At 51.8% G+C, this 15,000-nt stretch overlaps 1 protein-coding gene across 2 annotated transcripts in view; it reads left to right on the top strand.

Moving 5' to 3' along the window:
• tegt (testis enhanced gene transcript (BAX inhibitor 1)) overlaps positions 1-15,000 on the top strand; it is a 28,134-nt gene that overhangs the window by 7,541 nt on the left and 5,593 nt on the right. For both annotated transcript variants that reach the window (XM_081357733.1, XM_081357734.1), the window contains exons 4-6: positions 1,359-1,476; positions 1,573-1,621; positions 3,778-3,875. In XM_081357733.1, coding sequence (XP_081213859.1) covers positions 1,359-1,476; positions 1,573-1,621; positions 3,778-3,875 — 265 coding nt within the window. The remainder of the gene's footprint in view (positions 1-1,358; positions 1,477-1,572; positions 1,622-3,777; positions 3,876-15,000) is intronic.

Genomic DNA, 15,000 nt, shown 5'->3' with positions numbered 1-15,000 from the left:
CACACTCCTGGTGTTGTTTCAGGGTGGGATCACACACACACACACACACACACTCGCTCTCACACTCCTGGTGTTGTTTCAGGGTGGGATCACACACACACACACTCGCTCTCACACTCCTGGTGTTGTTTCAGGGTGGGATCACACACACACACACACACACACTCGCTCTCACACTCCTGGTGTTGTTTCAGGGTGGGATCACACACACACACACACTCGCTCTCACACTCCTGGTGTTGTTTCAGGGTGGGATCACACACACACACACACACACACACACACACACACACACACACACACACACACACACTCGCTCTCACACTCCTGGTGTTGTTTCAGGGTGGGATCACACACACACACACTCGCTCTCACACTCCTGGTGTTGTTTCAGGGTGGGATCACACACACACACACACACACACACACACACACACTCCTGGTGTTGTTTCAGGGTGGGATCACACACACACACACTCGCTCTCACACTCCTGGTGTTGTTTCAGGGTGGGATCACACACACACACACTCGCTCTCACACTCCTGGTGTTGTTTCAGGGTGGGATCACACACACACACACACACACACACACACACACTCGCTCTCACACTCCTGGTGTTGTTTCAGGGTGGGATCACACACACACACACTCGCTCTCACACTCCTGGTGTTGTTTCAGGGTGGGATCACACACACACACACTCGCTCTCACACTCCTGGTGTTGTTTCAGGGTGGGATCACACACACACACACACACACACACACACACACACACACACACACACACACACACACACACACACACACACACTCCTGGTGTTGTTTCAGGGTGGGATCACACACACACACACACACACACTCTCACACTCCTGGTGTTGTTTCAGGGTGGGATCACACACACACACACTCGCTCTCACACTCCTGGTGTTGTTTCAGGGTGGGATCACACACACACACACACACACACACTCGCTCTCACACTCCTGGTGTTGTTTCAGGGTGGGATCACACACACACACACTCGCTCTCACACTCCTGGTGTTGTTTCAGGGTGGGATCACACACACACACACACACACACACTCGCTCTCACACTCCTGGTGTTGTTTCAGGGTGGGATCACACACACACACACACACACACACACTCGCTCTCACACTCCTGGTGTTGTTTCAGGGTGGGATCACACACACACACACACACACTCTCGCTCTCACACTCCTGGTGTTGTTTCAGGGTGGGATCACACACACACACACACACACACTCGCTCTCACACTCCTGGTGTTGTTTCAGGGTGGGATCACACACACACACACACACACACTCGCTCTCACACTCCTGGTGTTGTTTCAGGGTGGGATCACTATGCTGGGCTCTCTGGCCATGATGGGTTGGCTGGCCATGACTCCTCACAGTCCTCAGACGGAGAAGAAGAGGTTGGCCATTCTGGCTGCTTTCGCGTTCTTCACAGGTCAGCTGACTAAACCTCTGCTTCATATCCTAGATCATGTGTTCAAGACACTCACTGTAACACGTCCTATAACACGTCACCCTGTGTGTTAAACAGGTCTTGGACTCGGCCCGCTCATGGACTACGTCATCAGCATCAACCCGAGGTAAAGTTCCTGATCACAGGGTTTACTTTCCAATGGCTGTTCTTACAGATATTACCCTTCGGCCAATTACTTCTGAAGTATAAAGTGTCTGTCGTTAGAGATTGTGAGGTATCGTTTATATCGCAGTATGTAAATAAATCTGCATAGCAGATTAAGAGCGGGATGTTAAAGACAGTTATCTCTGAAATCGGTGCGTGTCAACAGTCATGCGTGTGAGTGTGTCACTTCACGGATCTGTGTGAATGGGGGATCGTTTGGCAACGCTGTCCTCTGTTCGTGAAAAACACACACCTTTCAGTTTTCAGCTCATCGTTGTCGTGTAAACGACGGCTCAGTGTGTCTGCACTGAGAAACGCCTCAGCGTTGGTGTTTTAGATGACCGTGATATGAATTCATAAATAAATAATAGGGGTGTAACGAGTCCCTCATGTCACGATTCGACACACATCGCCATACTGAACTCATGATACCATATTACAGACACATGATAACAGGTTTACAAAAACATTTAGATGATGAAAATGCTAAATTTGGTGTTACATTGTGTGTGTAAATGAATAGTCTTGGACTTGGTGCTGAAACCCAAAGCACAGGACAATAGAGACGCCAGAATAACAATATTCATGATTCTGAAGCTGAAAATTTTTGCCATTGATTCTGTGTTTTTAAAAGAGCACAAGAAAATGTTAACTCCAGTGCTAACTAAAGTTATAAATCAGTCTATAAATGAAAGTATCTTCCCTACAGCTTTGAAAACAGCTATAGTAAAGCCTATACACAAGTCAGGAGACAAGCTCCAGGTCTCTAACTATCGACCTATAAGCATCCTTCCCACTATCTCCAAAGCGCAGCTAGTGGAACATCTTGATTACAATGCTGCATTACATCCTCTCCAGTTTGGCTTCAGAAAACGATACTCAACGGAGACAGCATGTTGCTATTTAATAGAGGAAATAAAATCAAGTTTGGATAGTGGAGGAGTTGTAGGGGCGGTCTTTCTTGACTTGCGTAAGGCCTTCGATACAGTAAACCATGAACTACTGATAGATAAATTAACACATTTCTCTATTAGTATAAGTACAATTAATTGGATTCAATCTTTTCTCAGTGCAAGGCAGCAGTGTGTATCGATGAATAATGTATAATGTACACTATGGGTGTGCCGCAGGGCTCTATATTAGGGCCTTTGTTGTCATATTCTTAAAAAACATGGTATATTAAGTTTTGAAAACATAATCATATATTCAAATCTCTGTCTTTTGTTTAAGATAATAAATGGTACTGCAGCTCCTCCGTTAAAAAAGTTTATTTCACTGAGCTCAGAAATGACATCTCGAGCCACTCGGTCAGCTGTTCGGGGTGAGTGTAGGAGTGTAGGAGTGTAGGATCCCTCAGTGTAAAACAGCATTCGGCAGCTCAGCTTTCTCGAGTGTGGCCATCAGACAATGGAATAAGTTGCCAACAGAGCTGACCTGACCACGTGTGTACATTTGAACACCTTTTCACATCGGGCCAAAAAATGGCTTCTTTTAAAACAAACATGTTCACATAATGTATTGTAATTGATGTGTATGTGAGAGTGTGCTTGTAAATGAATGCTGAGGAATGAATGAAGGGTGTGATTTTTTTTTTTTTTTATGCTATTTTGAGATATATGTATTATTAACTTTATATGTTGACATCAGCCTGCCCAGGGACTACAGGTGGAAATTAGCACATGTGCTACAACCTGGTAAAATGCATCTTTCCTTTTTAAGGTTAATGTATATTTTACATTGTCCCTGTTCAAAAAAAATAAAATAAAAATAAAGAAACAACACTGAATTATTGTAGATGAATATGCTTTCACTGTCACTGACTAGATATATTTATAATAATGTAGGACACTTTTACTGGGAACATCAGACATCTGGCATTATCAGGACACACACACATTCCCCCACTGCATTATTATACATTATATTCAACATTATATAGTAGTTTAATGTAGTTCTGACACTAAAACTCTGTAAACTTTCATTTTGTTTCTCACACAGTAATTTTCATTTTGGGTGAACTATACACAACACATATTGTTGCATTTTTGTATTGCGATATATTGTGACAGCCCTAATCAATAAGCATTGGCCTGAACTGGTGTCTTGATTTCTCTCCAGCATCATCGTGACGGCGTTCCTGGGCACCTCCATCATCTTCGGCTGCTTCACACTGAGCGCGCTCTACGCCCAGCGCAGGAGTTACCTGTTCCTGGGAGGTACACACGCGCACGCACACACGCACACACACACACACACACACACACACACTAGGGCTGTCACTTTTGTGAAAAAATCCTCGCTTGAGACGCGCACAAGTCAGCAAATTTTCCTGATGATTTATTGGCGTGAAGTTTCGTGCACAATGACAAAAAGGAGTGCAACATTCTCGAACAACAATAAGCGGAGTGGACTGCCATAACAGCAATGAAAACATCACTGCAGGCTTCAACATGGCTGTTTACCATTAGAAATATCAAACAAATGTCGCCTACGTAGTATAATATTCGAATAATCGTTCGGTGGGTTGGTATTCGATTCGAAAATTTGACATTCAAATATTATTATTATTTTTTTTTTTTGCACACCTGGGATCCCCCGCGAAACGGTTCTCATTCACGCTTGAATAAGGCCGGCGACACACTGGCTGTGTGGCGCGTCCGTTTTTATTTTGGCTCCCATGTTAACAGGTTGGAGTTTGCACACTGCCTGCGTGAGACACGCGGAAAACGCATGCATGCTAGAAATAGAACCAACCGACGCCTGTGTTCCAGCAACAGGAGTGTTCTCTGGCTAGAGCGCAGAACAGCGGAGTGTGTGTGGATCGAAGTGCAGAACAGCGGAGTGTGTGTGGACCGAAGTGCAGAACAGCGGAGTGTGTGTGGACAGAAGTGCAGAACAGCGGAGTGTGTGTGGACAGAAGTGCAGAACAGCGGAGTGTGTGTGGACAGAAGTGCAGAACAGCGGAGTGTGTGTGGACAGAAGTGCAGAACAGCGGAGTGTGTGTGGACCGAAGTGCAGAACAGCGGAGTGTGTGTGGACAGAAGTGCAGAACAGGGGAGTGTGTGTGGACAGAAGAGCAGAACAGCGGAGTGTGTGTGGACAGAAGTGCAGAACAGCGGAGTGTGTGTGGACAGAAGTGCAGAACAGCGGAGTGTGTGTGGACAGAAGTGCATGAGAACAGCGGAGTGTGTGTGGACAGAAGTGTATGAGAACAGCGGAGTGTGTGTGGACAGAAGTGCAGAACAGCGGAGTGTGTGTGGACAGAAGTGCAGAACAGCGGAGTGTGTGTGGACAGAAGTGCAGAACAGCGGAGTGTGTGTGGACAGAAGTGCAGAACAGCGGAGTGTGTGTGGACAGAAGTGCATGAGAACAGCGGAGTGTGTGTGGACAGAAGTGCAGAACAGCGGAGTGTGTGTGGACAGAAGTGCATGAGAACAGCGGAGTGTGTGTGGACAGAAGTGCAGAACAGCGGAGTGTGTGTGGACAGAAGTGCGGAACAGCGGAGTGTGTGTGGACCGAAGTGCAGAACAGCGGAGTGTGTGTGGACAGAAGTGCAGAACAGCGGAGTGTGTGTGGACAGAAGAGCAGAACAGCGGAGTGTGTGTGGACAGAAGTGCAGAACAGCGGAGTGTGTGTGGACAGAAGTGCAGAACAGCGGAGTGTGTGTGGACAGAAGAGCAGAACAGCGGAGTGTGTGTGGACAGAAGAGCAGAACAGCGGAGTGTGTGTGGACAGAAGCGCAGAACAGCGGAGTGTGTGTGGACAGAAGTGCAGAACAGCGGAGTGTGTGTGGACAGAAGTGCAGAACAGCGGAGTGTGTGTGGACAGAAGAGCAGAACAGCGGAGTGTGTGTGGACAGAAGTGCATGAGAACAGCGGAGTGTGTGTGGACAGAAGTGCAGAACAGCGGAGTGTGTGTGGACAGAAGTGCATGAGAACAGCGGAGTGTGTGTGGACCGAAGTGCAGAACAGCGGAGTGTGTGTGGACAGAAGTGCAGAACAGCGGAGTGTGTGTGGACAGAAGTGCAGAACAGCGGAGTGTGTGTGGACAGAAGTGCAGAACAGCGGAGTGTGTGTGGACAGAAGTGCAGAACAGCGGAGTGTGTGTGGACAGAAGTGCATGAGAACAGCGGAGTGTGTGTGGACCGAAGTGCAGAACAGCGGAGTGTGTGTGGACAGAAGTGCAGAACAGCGGAGTGTGTGTGGACAGAAGTGCAGAACAGCGGAGTGTGTGTGGACAGAAGTGCAGAACAGCGGAGTGTGTGTGGACAGAAGTGCAGAACAGCGGAGTGTGTGTGGACAGAAGTGCAGAACAGTGGAGTGTGTGTGGACAGAAGTGCAGAACAGCGGAGTGTGTGTGGACAGAAGAGCAGAACAGCGGAGTGTGTGTGGACAGAAGTGCATGAGAACAGCGGAGTGTGTGTGGACAGAAGTGCAGAACAGCGGAGTGTGTGTGGACAGAAGTGCATGAGAACAGCGGAGTGTGTGTGGACAGAAGTGCAGAACAGCGGAGTGTGTGTGGACAGAAGTGCAGAACAGCGGAGTGTGTGTGGACAGAAGAGCAGAACAGCGGAGTGTGTGTGGACAGGAGTGCAGAACAGCGGAGTGTGTGTGGACAGAAGAGCAGAACAGCGGAGTGTGTGTGGACAGGAGTGCAGAACAGCGGAGTGTGTGTGGACCGAAGTGCAGAACAGTGGAGTGTGTGTGGACAGAAGTGCAGAACAGCGGAGTGTGTGTGGACAGAAGTGCAGAACAGTGGAGTGTGTGTGGACAGAAGTGCATGAGAACAGCGGAGTGTGTGTGGACAGAAGTGCAGAACAGCGGAGTGTGTGTGGACAGAAGTGCAGAACAGCGGAGTGTGTGTGGACAGAAGAGCAGAACAGCGGAGTGTGTGTGGACAGGAGTGCAGAACAGCGGAGTGTGTGTGGACCGAAGTGCAGAACAGCGGAGTGTGTGTGGACAGAAGAGCAGAACAGCGGAGTGTGTGTGGACAGAAGTGCAGAACAGCGGAGTGTGTGTGGACAGAAGTGCAGAACAGTGGAGTGTGTGTGGACAGAAGTGCAGAACAGCGGAGTGTGTGTGGACAGAAGTGCATGAGAACAGCGGAGTGTGTGTGGACAGAAGTGCAGAACAGCGGAGTGTGTGTGGACAGAAGTGCATGAGAACAGCGGAGTGTGTGTGGACAGAAGTGCAGAACAGCGGAGTGTGTGTGGACAGAAGTGCAGAACAGCGGAGTGTGTGTGGACAGAAGAGCAGAACAGCGGAGTGTGTGTGGACAGGAGTGCAGAACAGCGGAGTGTGTGTGGACCGAAGTGCAGAACAGCGGAGTGTGTGTGGACAGAAGAGCAGAACAGCGGAGTGTGTGTGGACAGAAGTGCAGAACAGCGGAGTGTGTGTGGACAGAAGTGCAGAACAGCGGAGTGTGTGTGGACAGAAGTGCAGAACAGCGGAGTGTGTGTGGACAGAAGTGCATGAGAACAGCGGAGTGTGTGTGGACCGAAGTGCAGAACAGCGGAGTGTGTGTGGACAGAAGTGCAGAACAGCGGAGTGTGTGTGGACAGAAGTGCATGAGAACAGCGGAGTGTGTGTGGACAGAAGTGCAGAACAGCGGAGTGTGTGTGGACAGAAGTGCAGAACAGCGGAGTGTGTGTGGACAGAAGTGCAGAACAGCGGAGTGTGTGTGGACAGAAGAGCAGAACAGCGGAGTGTGTGTGGACAGAAGTGCATGAGAACAGCGGAGTGTGTGTGGACAGAAGAGCAGAACAGTGGAGTGTGTGTGGACAGAAGTGCAGAACAGCGGAGTGTGTGTGGACAGAAGAGCAGAACAGCGGAGTGTGTGTGGACAGAAGTGCATGAGAACAGCGGAGTGTGTGTGGACAGAAGAGCAGAACAGTGGAGTGTGTGTGGACAGAAGTGCAGAACAGCGGAGTGTGTGTGGACAGAAGAGCAGAACAGCGGAGTGTGTGTGGACAGAAGTGCATGAGAACAGCGGAGTGTGTGTGGACAGAAGTGCAGAACAGCGGAGTGTGTGTGGACAGAAGAGCAGAACAGCGGAGTGTGTGTGGACAGGAGTGCAGAACAGCGGAGTGTGTGTGGACCGAAGTGCAGAACAGCGGAGTGTGTGTGGACAGAAGAGCAGAACAGCGGAGTGTGTGTGGACAGAAGTGCAGAACAGCGGAGTGTGTGTGGACAGAAGTGCAGAACAGCGGAGTGTGTGTGGACAGAAGTGCAGAACAGCGGAGTGTGTGTGGACAGAAGTGCATGAGAACAGCGGAGTGTGTGTGGACCGAAGTGCAGAACAGCGGAGTGTGTGTGGACAGAAGTGCAGAACAGCGGAGTGTGTGTGGACAGAAGTTTAGAACAGCGGAGTGTGTGTGGACAGAAGTGCAGAACAGCGGAGTGTGTGTGGACAGAAGTGCAGAACAGCGGAGTGTGTGTGGACAGAAGAGCAGAACAGCGGAGTGTGTGTGGACAGAAGTGCATGAGAACAGCGGAGTGTGTGTGGACAGAAGAGCAGAACAGTGGAGTGTGTGTGGACAGAAGTGCAGAACAGCGGAGTGTGTGTGGACAGAAGTGCATGAGAACAGCGGAGTGTGTGTGGACAGAAGTGCAGAACAGCGGAGTGTGTGTGGACAGAAGTGCAGAACAGCGGAGTGTGTGTGGACAGAAGAGCAGAACAGCGGAGTGTGTGTGGACCGAAGTGCAGAACAGCGGAGTGTGTGTGGACAGAAGTGCAGAACAGCGGAGTGTGTGTGGACAGAAGTTTAGAACAGCGGAGTATGTGTGGACAGAAGTGCAGAACAGCGGAGTGTGTGTGGACAGAAGTGCAGAACAGCGGAGTGTGTGTGGACAGAAGAGCAGAACAGCGGAGTGTGTGTGGACAGAAGTGCATGAGAACAGCGGAGTGTGTGTGGACAGAAGTGCAGAACAGCGGAGTGTGTGTGGACAGAAGTGCAGAACAGCGGAGTGTGTGTGGACAGAAGAGCAGAACAGCGGAGTGTGTGTGGACAGGAGTGCAGAACAGCGGAGTGTGTGTGGACCGAAGTGCAGAACAGCGGAGTGTGTGTGGACAGGAGTGCAGAACAGCGGAGTGTGTGTGGACAGAAGTGCAGAACAGCGGAGTGTGTGTGGACAGAAGTGCAGAACAGCGGAGTGTGTGTGGACAGAAGTGCAGAACAGCGGAGTGTGTGTGGACAGAAGTGCAGAACAGCGGAGTGTGTGTGGACAGAAGTGCATGAGAACAGCGGAGTGTGTGTGGACAGAAGAGCAGAACAGCGGAGTGTGTGTGGACAGGAGTGCAGAACAGCGGAGTGTGTGTGGACAGAAGTGCAGAACAGCGGAGTGTGTGTGGACAGAAGTGCAGAACAGCGGAGTGTGTGTGGACAGAAGTGCAGAACAGCGGAGTGTGTGTGGACAGAAGTGCAGAACAGCGGAGTGTGTGTGGACAGAAGTGCATGAGAACAGCGGAGTGTGTGTGGACAGAAGTGCAGAACAGCGGAGTGTGTGTGGACAGGAGTGCAGAACAGCGGAGTGTGTGTGGACAGAAGAGCAGAACAGCGGAGTGTGTGTGGACAGAAGTGCAGAACAGCGGAGTGTGTGTGGACAGAAGTGCAGAACAGCGGAGTGTGTGTGGACAGAAGTGCAGAACAGTGGAGTGTGTGTGGACAGAAGTGCAGAACAGCGGAGTGTGTGTGGACAGAAGTGCAGAACAGTGGAGTGTGTGTGGACAGAAGTGCAGAACAGCGGAGTGTGTGTGGACAGGAGTGCAGAACAGCGGAGTGTGTGTGGACAGAAGAGCAGAACAGCGGAGTGTGTGTGGACAGAAGTGCAGAACAGCGGAGTGTGTGTGGACAGAAGTGCAGAACAGCGGAGTGTGTGTGGACAGAAGTGCAGAACAGTGGAGTGTGTGTGGACAGAAGTGCAGAACAGCGGAGTGTGTGTGGACAGAAGTGCAGAACAGCGGAGTGTGTGTGGACAGAAGTGCAGAACAGCGGAGTGTGTGTGGACAGAAGTGCAGAACAGCGGAGTGTGTGTGGACAGAAGTGCAGAACAGCGGAGTGTGTGTGGACAGAAGAGCAGAACAGCGGAGTGTGTGTGGACAGAAGTGCAGAACAGCGGAGTGTGTGTGGACAGAAGTGCAGAACAGCGGAGTGTGTGTGGACAGAAGTGCATGAGAACAGCGGAGTGTGTGTGGACAGAAGTGCAGAACAGCGGAGTGTGTGTGGACAGAAGTGCAGAACAGCGGAGTGTGTGTGGACAGAAGTGCAGAACAGCGGAGTGTGTGTGGACCGAAGTGCAGAACAGTGGAGTGTGTGTGGACAGAAGTGCAGAACAGCGGAGTGTGTGTGGACAGAAGTGCAGAACAGCGGAGTGTGTGTGGACAGAAGTGCAGAACAGCGGAGTGTGTGTGGACAGAAGTGCAGAACAGCGGAGTGTGTGTGGACAGAAGTGCAGAACAGCGGAGTGTGTGTGGACAGAAGAGCAGAACAGCGGAGTGTGTGTGGACAGAAGTGCAGAACAGCGGAGTGTGTGTGGACAGAAGTGCAGAACAGCGGAGTGTGTGTGGACAGAAGTGCAGAACAGTGGAGTGTGTGTGGACAGAAGAGCAGAACAGCGGAGTGTGTGTGGACAGAAGTGCATGAGAACAGCGGAGTGTGTGTGGACAGAAGTGCAGAACAGCGGAGTGTGTGTGGACCGAAGTGCAGAACAGCGGAGTGTGTGTGGACAGAAGTGCAGAACAGCGGAGTGTGTGTGGACAGAAGAGCAGAACAGCGGAGTGTGTGTGGACCGAAGTGCAGAACAGCGGAGTGTGTGTGGACAGAAGTGCAGAACAGCGGAGTGTGTGTGGACAGAAGTGCAGAACAGCGGAGTGTGTGTGGACAGAAGTGCAGAACAGCGGAGTGTGTGTGGACCGAAGTGCAGAACAGCGGAGTGTGTGTGGACAGAAGTGCAGAACAGTGGAGTGTGTGTGGACCGAAGTGCAGAACAGCGGAGTGTGTGTGGACCGAAGTGCAGAACAGCGGAGTGTGTGTGGACCGAAGTGCAGAACAGCGGAGTGTGTGTGGACCGAAGTGCAGAACAGCGGAGTGTGTGTGGACAGAAGTGCAGAACAGCGGAGTGTGTGTGGACAGAAGTGCATGAGAACAGCGGAGTGTGTGTGGACAGAAGAGCAGAACAGCGGAGTGTGTGTGGACAGAAGTGCATGAGAACAGCGGAGTGTGTGTGGACAGAAGTGCAGAACAGCGGAGTGTGTGTGGACAGAAGTGCATGAGAACAGCGGAGTGTGTGTGGACAGAAGTGCATGAGAACAGCGGAGTGTGTGTGGACCGAAGTGCAGAACAGCAGAGTGTGTGTGGACCGAAGTGCAGAACAGCGGAGTGTGTGTGGACAGAAGTGCAGAACAGTGGTGTGTGTGTGGACAGAAGTGCAGAACAGCGGAGTGTGTGTGGACAGAAGAGCAGAACAGCAGAGTGTGTGTGGACCGAAGTGCAGAACAGCGGAGTGTGTGTGGACAGAAGTGCAGAACAGTGGTGTGTGTGTGGACAGAAGTGCAGAACAGCGGAGTGTGTGTGGACCGAAGTGCAGAACAGCGGAGTGTGTGTGGACAGAAGTGCAGAACAGCGGAGTGTGTGTGGACAGAAGAGCAGAACAGCGGAGTGTGTGTGGACAGAAGTGCAGAACAGCGGAGTGTGTGTGGACCGAAGTGCAGAACAGCGGAGTGTGTGTGGACAGAAGTGCATGAGAACAGCGGAGTGTGTGTGGACAGAAGTGCAGAACAGCGGAGTGTGTGTGGACCGAAGTGCAGAACAGCGGAGTGTGTGTGGACCGAAGTGCAGAACAGCGGAGTGTGTGTGGACCGAAGTGCAGAACAGCGGAGTGTGTGTGGACAGAAGTGCAGAACAGCGGAGTGTGTGTGGACAGAAGTGCATGAGAACAGCGGAGTGTGTGTGGACAGAAGTGCAGAACAGCGGAGTGTGTGTGGACAGAAGTGCAGAACAGCGGAGTGTGTGTGGACAGGAGTGCAGAACAGCAGAGTGTGTGTGGACAGAAGTGCATGAGAACAGCGGAGTGTGTGTGGACCGAAGTGCAGAACAGCGGAGTGTGTGTGGACAGAAGTGCAGAACAGCGGAGTGTGTGTGGACAGAAGAGCAGAACAGCGGAGTGTGTGTGGACCGAAGTGCAGAACAGCGGAGTGTGTGTGGACAGAAGTGCAGAACAGCGGAGTGTGTGTGGACAGAAGTGCAGAACAGCGGAGTGTGTGTGGACCGAAGTGCAGAACAGCGGAGTGTGTGTGGACAGAAGTGCAGAACAGTGGAGTGTGTGTGGACCGAAGTGCAGAACAGCGGAGTGTGTGTGGACCGAAGTGCAGAACAGCGGAGTGTGTGTGGACCGAAGTGCAGAACAGCGGAGTGTGTGTGGACCGAAGTGCAGAACAGCGGAGTGTGTGTGGACAGAAGTGCAGAACAGCGGAGTGTGTGTGGACAGAAGTGCATGAGAACAGCGGAGTGTGTGTGGACAGAAGAGCAGAACAGCGGAGTGTGTGTGGACAGAAGTGCATGAGAACAGCGGAGTGTGTGTGGACAGAAGTGCAGAACAGCGGAGTGTGTGTGGACAGAAGTGCATGAGAACAGCGGAGTGTGTGTGGACAGAAGTGCATGAGAACAGCGGAGTGTGTGTGGACCGAAGTGCAGAACAGCAGAGTGTGTGTGGACCGAAGTGCAGAACAGCGGAGTGTGTGTGGACAGAAGTGCAGAACAGTGGTGTGTGTGTGGACAGAAGTGCAGAACAGCGGAGTGTGTGTGGACAGAAGAGCAGAACAGCAGAGTGTGTGTGGACCGAAGTGCAGAACAGCGGAGTGTGTGTGGACAGAAGTGCAGAACAGTGGTGTGTGTGTGGACAGAAGTGCAGAACAGCGGAGTGTGTGTGGACAGAAGTGCAGAACAGCGGAGTGTGTGTGGACCGAAGTGCAGAACAGCGGAGTGTGTGTGGACAGAAGTGCAGAACAGCGGAGTGTGTGTGGACAGAAGTGCAGAACAGCGGAGTGTGTGTGGACAGAAGTGCAGAACAGCGGAGTGTGTGTGGACAGAAGAGCAGAACAGCGGAGTGTGTGTGGACAGAAGTGTATGAGAACAGCGGAGTGTGTGTGGACAGAAGTGCAGAACAGCGGAGTGTGTGTGGACCGAAGTGCAGAACAGCGGAGTGTGTGTGGACAGAAGTGCAGAACAGCGGAGTGTGTGTGGACAGAAGTGCAGAACAGCGGAGTGTGTGTGGACAGAAGTGCAGAACAGTGGAGTGTGTGTGGACAGAAGTGCAGAACAGCGGAGTGTGTGTGGACAGAAGTGCAGAACAGCGGAGTGTGTGTGGACAGAAGTGCAGAACAGCGGAGTGTGTGTGGACCGAAGTGCAGAACAGCGGAGTGTGTGTGGACAGAAGTGCAGAACAGCGGAGTGTGTGTGGACAGAAGTGCAGAACAGCGGAGTGTGTGTGGACAGAAGTGCAGAACAGCGGAGTGTGTGTGGACAGAAGTGCAGAACAGCGGAGTGTGTGTGGACCGAAGTGCAGAACAGCGGAGTGTGTGTGGACAGGAGTGCAGAACAGGGGAGTGTGTGTGGACAGAAGTGCAGAACAGCGGAGTGTGTGTGGACAGAAGTGCAGAACAGCGGAGTGTGTGTGGACAGAAGTGCAGAACAGCGGAGTGTGTGTGGACAGAAGTGCAGAACAGCGGAGTGTGTGTGGACAGAAGCGCAGAACAGCGGAGTGTGTGTGGACAGAAGTGCATGAGAACAGCGGAGTGTGTGTGGACAGAAGTGCATGAGAACAGCGGAGTGTGTGTGGACAGAAGTGCAGAACAGCGGAGTGTGTGTGGACAGAAGTGCATGAGAACAGCGGAGTGTGTGTGGACAGAAGTGCAGAACAGCGGAGTGTGTGTGGACAGAAGTGCAGAACAGCGGAGTGTGTGTGGACAGAAGTGCATGAGAACAGCGGAGTGTGTGTGGACAGAAGTGCAGAACAGCGGAGTGTGTGTGGACAGAAGCGCAGAACAGCGGAGTGTGTGTGGACCGAAGTGCAGAACAGCGGAGTGTGTGTGGACAGAAGTGCAGAACAGCGGAGTGTGTGTGGACAGAAGTGTAGAACAGCGGAGTGTGTGTGGACAGAAGTGCAGAACAGTGGAGTGTGTGTGGACCGAAGTGCAGAACAGCGGAGTGTGTGTGGACAGAAGCGCAGAACAGCAGAGTGTGTGTGGACCGAAGTGCAGAACAGCGGAGTGTGTGTGGACAGAAGCGCAGAACAGCAGAGTGTGTGTGGACAGAAGTGCAGAACAGTGGAGTGTGTGTGGACCGAAGTGCAGAACAGCGGAGTGTGTGTGGACAGAAGTGCATGAGAACAGCGGAGTGTGTGTGGACAGAAGTGCAGAACAGCGGAGTGTGTGTGGACAGAAGTGCATGAGAACAGCGGAGTGTGTGTGGACAGAAGTGCAGAACAGCGGAGTGTGTGTGGACCGAAGTGCAGAACAGCGGAGTGTGTGTGGACAGAAGTGCATGAGAACAGCGGAGTGTGTGTGGACAGAAGTGTATGAGAACAGCGGAGTGTGTGTGGACAGAAGTGCAGAACAGCGGAGTGTGTGTGGACAGAAGTGCAGAACAGCAGAGTGTGTGTGGACAGAAGTGCAGAACAGTGGAGTGTGTGTGGACCGAAGTGCAGAACAGCGGAGTGTGTGTGGACAGAAGCGCAGAACAGCAGAGTGTGTGTGGACAGAAGTGCAGAACAGTGGAGTGTGTGTGGACCGAAGTGCAGAACAGCGGAGTGTGTGTGGACAGAAGTGCATGAGAACAGCGGAGTGTGTGTGGACAGAAGTGCAGAACAGCGGAGTGTGTGTGGACAGAAGTGCAGAACAGCGGAGTGTGTGTGGACAGAAGCGCATGAGAACAGCGGAGTGTGTGTGGACAGAAGTGCAGAACAGCGGAGTGTGTGTGGACAGGAGTGCAGAACAGCGGAGTGTGTGTGGACAGAAGTGCAGAACAGTGGAGTGTGTGTGGACAGAAGTGCAGAACAGTGGAGTGTGTGTGGACAGGAGTGCAGAACAGCGGAGTGTGTGTGGACCGAAGTGCAGAACAGTGGAGTGTGTGTGGACCGAAGTGCAGAACAGCGGAGTGTGTGTGGACAGAAGAGCAGAACAGCGGAGTGTGTGTGGACAGAAGTGCAGAACAGCGGAGTGTGTGTGGACAGAAGCGCATGAGAACAGCGGAGTGTGTGTGGACAGAAGTGCAGAACAGCGGAGTGTGTGTGGACAGGAGTGCAGAACAGCGGAGTGTGTGTGGACAGAAGTGCAGAACAGCGGAGT

The sequence above is a fragment of the Scardinius erythrophthalmus genome (assembly GCF_964197995.2).
Source record: "Scardinius erythrophthalmus genome assembly, chromosome: 25".
Lineage (NCBI taxonomy): Eukaryota > Metazoa > Chordata > Actinopteri > Cypriniformes > Leuciscidae > Scardinius > Scardinius erythrophthalmus.
The sequence above is the reverse complement of the archived record's forward strand: the minus strand, read 5'-3'. Positions and strand labels throughout refer to the sequence as shown.